The sequence below is a fragment of the Capra hircus genome, chromosome 3, assembly GCF_001704415.2.
Source record: "Capra hircus breed San Clemente chromosome 3, ASM170441v1, whole genome shotgun sequence".
In the NCBI taxonomy this organism is placed as follows: Eukaryota; Metazoa; Chordata; class Mammalia; order Artiodactyla; family Bovidae; genus Capra; species Capra hircus.
Window position 1 is genome coordinate 102978351 of NC_030810.1, and position 4573 is coordinate 102982923.

General features: G+C 51.1%; 1 protein-coding gene across 1 annotated transcript; it reads left to right on the plus strand.

Annotated features, from left to right (window-relative positions):
* Nucleotides 353–2892, plus strand: LOR (loricrin). The gene is made up of 2 exons (XM_018046124.1): nt 353–446; nt 1667–2892. Exon 2 carries the CDS (start codon nt 1690–1692, stop codon nt 2635–2637), a length of 948 nt encoding a protein of 315 aa, XP_017901613.1. The 5' UTR covers nt 353–446; nt 1667–1689; the 3' UTR covers nt 2638–2892.

Genomic DNA, 4573 nt, shown 5'->3' on the forward strand with positions numbered 1-4573 from the left:
CTACTTCTTGGACCAAAGACTAAGAACTCCAGTGGGACTCTCTTAGGTTGCTTGAAGAGTCTGAGACCTATTGCTGAAGCACAGCCCTCTGGTGATGGCATGGGCCCCATGGCAGAAATTTTGCAAACAATGTCTAACATCCACTCTGGCTGACCATCCCTGCTAGCCAGCCTGCTTCACAGTTGCATCAGAGAAGGGGCCAGTCATACAGGAGGCTGCCCATCTCAAGAATGCCAAAATCTTCATGAATGGGTCACCCCATGACTACAATCACAAGGAGGTGGGGTGACAGCCAAAGGTCACATAACTTGGGCCAAACATGTAAGGCTGGTCCAGATCGATAGCTGATGAGTCAGAACTCAGAGAGAGTATAAAACCTCAGAAGCTCCAGTGCTCCTCACACAGCCAGCATCTCCTCTCCTCACTCATCCTTACTGGTGCTTTGGGTAAGTGTGAGTTCTACTGGCTCTCATCTTCCATTGCCCAGGCTTGCATGGGCTATGTGGACCAGGGCACAGGTGGGCAAGGCCTCTCTCCCCTTTAGGACCTACAGGACCTCTGCTCTTCCAACTGTATCCATGTTCAGAGGGGCTTCAGGCAGGAAAGAGAGCTGAGCTACTGCTGTAGAGATGGCGTTTCTGATCTGGCCAAAATGTAAACGCCACAAAGACAAGACTATCATCTCCTGTCTCTCTGGCACCCCTGTAAGAGACATGCCCTGTCCCCAGCACAGAAGTGCATTCTGCAGAGACTGTCCCAGACAGCCTGTGGATGGGCTGGATGGACTTTGTGAACTTGTAAGGAGGAGAGGTTGGGTGTACTTTCAGAGAACAGGAAGAATGATTCAGAGGATGCTGCAGATGGTGAGATTTTAGCAGTCATGAGAACCCATTGCCTGTTTTACACAAGATGTTCTGAGAGGGAAATGACTTGTGAGATGCTGGACACAATTCCTGCTAGTTTGGTCCCCTCAACCCAGCTTGCCTCCTTGGTAAGCTTTGCTTGATATCTCCTAGTTAGAGATGCTGGTCTAAAGGATCATTGGGATCCTTACTCCTGTTTCCAGACAGGACAATGAGGGAGCATGCCTTTTCTGGTAACTGGTGGGTGATCATGGCTGAGGTCAATGGAACAGACCAAGAGTTTAAACTAATTCTTTTTTGCAAAGAATGGGGTGCAATAGCCCTCTGGCATTGGAACAAACCTTCCTCTGTTGTGCGGGGAGTGGATAAAATCCCCTACCCTAGGTGGAGGTTTGTCGTAATTTTCCATTTGCACTCAGTGTTGGGATCAGAGAACTAGGGAGTGAAATACTCGACTCATCTCATTTTACAGGAAATGAGGAAACGGAAAATGTGTGGGTCATTTGCCCGGAGATCACACAGCCGAGGCCTGAAGCAAAGCTGGGAAAGAAAGAGAAATGGGTACCACTAAGTGGGCTATTTAAAACTTGGTAAAGACTTTCTCAGGAGAAGCACAACCCTTTTCTAAAAGCACTAATCCAGGAGTCCCAGCTGAGTGCTCTTCCCAATCCGATCAGAAAGAGCATCAAGCCTGGCCGAGGCAGTGCTGCTCAGAGGATGATGGACGTTTCCATGGATGCAGCTGCCTCTGCCGCCGCATCCTCTTGCAGCTGGCCCACTGATGCTTTCTGCTCTCCTTCCAGGGTTCTGTTCCTCCTTAGACAAGATGTCTCACCAGACAAAGCAGCCCACCCCTCAGCCCCCAGTGGGCTGTGGGAAAACCTCTGGCGGCGGCGGCGGCGGCGGCGGCGTCTTCCATAGCGGCGGCGGCGGTGGCTCTGGTAGCTGCGGCGGCTCCGGGGGTGGCGGCGGCGGCGGCGGCTGCTCCGGTGGAAGCGTCAAGTATTCTGGAGGCGGCGGCAGCTCCGGCTGCAGCGGCGGCCACTCTGGCGGCGGCTGCGGGGGCGGCGGCGGCGGCGGCTCTGGTGGAAGTATCAAGTATTCCGGGGGCGGCGGCAGCTCGGGCTGCGGAGGCTACTCTTCCGGCGGCGGCTCCTCCAGTACTGTCTGCTACTCCAGCGGCGGCGGCGGCGGCGGCGGCTCCGGGGGCGGCTGCTACTCCAGCGGCGGCGGCGGCTCCTCCGGCCAGCAGGTCCAGTGCCAGAGCTACGGCGGCGTCTCTAGTGGGGGCGGCTCCGGCTGCGGCGGCATCTCCTCCGGGGGCGGCTGCGGGGGCATCTCCTCCGGGGGCGGCTCCGGCTGCGGCGTCATCTCCTCCGGGGGCGGCTCCGGCTGCGGCGGCATCTCCTCCGGGGGCGGCTCCGGCTGCGGCGGCATCTCCTCCGGGGGCGGCTCCGGATACTTCTCGTCCTCCCAGACCTCCCAAACCCCGTGCTTGCCCCAGCAGAGCTACGGAGGGGGCTCCTCCGGCGGCGGCTGCGGCGGCGGTTCCTCCGGGGGCGGCGGCTGCTTTTCCAGCGGTGGGGGCGGCAGTGGATCCGGCTGCGTGGGCGGCTCCTCCGGGGGCGGCGGCGGCTGCTTCTCTAGCGGTGGGGGCGGCAGCGGTTCCGGCTGCGGCGGCGGCTCCTCCGGGGGTGGTTCCGGGGGTGGCAAGGGCGTCCCAATCTGCCATCAGACCCAGCAGAAGCAGGCGCCTACCTGGCCAGGCAAGTAAGGCCCCCCTGGACACCGCGGAGACGAAGAAGCTGGAGGAGTTCTCCGTGGGTGTCGATGGGCTTACCGCTCTCATGATATTGCCCTGAGGTTTCTCAGCCCTTCACATCTGAATCCACCAGAAGCAGCCACTGAGCTCTGGAGCTGCGTCGTGTTCTGCAGTTTTCTCTCCCTGGTTTCTGTGCAACTACCTCCTAATTCCAGTACCTTCTCAGTCAATAAATTTGCAATTCATGAGAATTTCTGCGTTTCCAGGCATCTTTGCAGCTTCTGAGTTCATTCGTTCCATCCCATTCTTCTCCTTTTCTCCATCCATTCATCCACAGGGACATTCATGCAACAATACTTATTCTGTTGGGGGAGAATGGGTGATTAGATGAGAGTCAGCAGGGGAGGGAAGAATGGCTGGCAACCAAGGACCAAAGGCATGAATTATCTGATTTATGGCGTAAAATCATGAGGTGATCCCAAAGCACAAAAATCCTGAGAAGAGACTTCAGTAAACCTTCCCCGGTAGGTTCGGTAGCAATCATGGTTCTCTTCTTTGAGCTCAGTGATTTTTTTTTTTTTTTTTAAGACAAGGCTGCCCTATTCCCGAAGCAACTAGAGAAAGAAGAACAACGAAAATCCTAAGATGGTAGAAGGAAAGAAATTATACAGATCAGAGCAGAAATAAATGAAATAAAAACAAAAAAAAAAAGAAAAGAAAGAAAAGATCAATGAAACTAAAAGCTGGTTCTTTGAAAAGAACAAAATTCATAAACCTTTAACCAAACTCACCAAGGGAAAAAAAAGAGAGAGAGCCCAAGTCAATAAAATCAGAAATGAAAAGGGAGAAGTTACAACTGACACCACAGAAATACAAGACATCACAGGAGGTACTTCCCTAGTGGTCCAATGGTTAAGACTCTGCCTTGCAATGCAAGGGACTCAGGTTCCGTCCCTGGTAGATCCTTCATGCCACATGTGCCACAGTTGAAGACCGAATGCAGCCAAATAAATACATTTTTTTTAAGTAAGAAAAATTGGGGGGAAAAAAGATCATAAGAGACTACTATGGGCAATGATATGCCAATAAAATGGACAACCTAGAGGAAACTGGACAAAGATATAATCTCTGAAGACTGAACCAAGAAGAAGTAGAAAATATGAGCAGACCAATTACCAGTACTGAAATTGAGTCCCAATCTTAAAACTCCCAACAAACAGAAGTCCAGGACCAGATATCTTCACAGGTGAATAGTACAAAACATTCAAAGAGATAACACCTATTCCTCTGAAAAGGGAAAGTCGCTCAGTTGTGTCTAACTCCATGTGACCCCATGGTCTATACAATCCATAGAATTCTCCAGACCAGAATACTGGAGTAGGTAGCCATTCTCTTCTCCAGGGGATCTTTCCCACCCAGGGGTCAAACCCAGGTCTCCCATATTGCAGACAGATTCTTTACCAGCTGATTCTTTACCAGCAGATTCTTTACATATATATTACATTATATATATGTAATATATATATCTCATACACACACATATATATCACATATATATGTATATGTGATGGAATATTACTCAGCCATAGAAAAGAATAATTCCATTTACATTGAGCATGCACACAATCTACAACAATGGAGGGAAGAATATACAGTGGAGAAGAGACAGTCTCTTCAACAAGTGTGGTGCTGGGAAAACTGGACAGCTACATGTGAAATAATGAAACCAGAACATTCTCTAACATCATATGCAAAAATAAACTCAAAATTGATTAAAGATCTAAATGTAAAACTGAGTACTCTAAAACTCCTAGGAAAATATAGGCAGAACCCTCTTTGACATAAATCGCAATGATCTTTTTTTGGACCCGTCTCCTCAGTTCAGTTCAGTCACTCAGCTGTGTCCGACTCTTTGTGACCCCCATGGACTGCAGCATGCCAGGCTTCC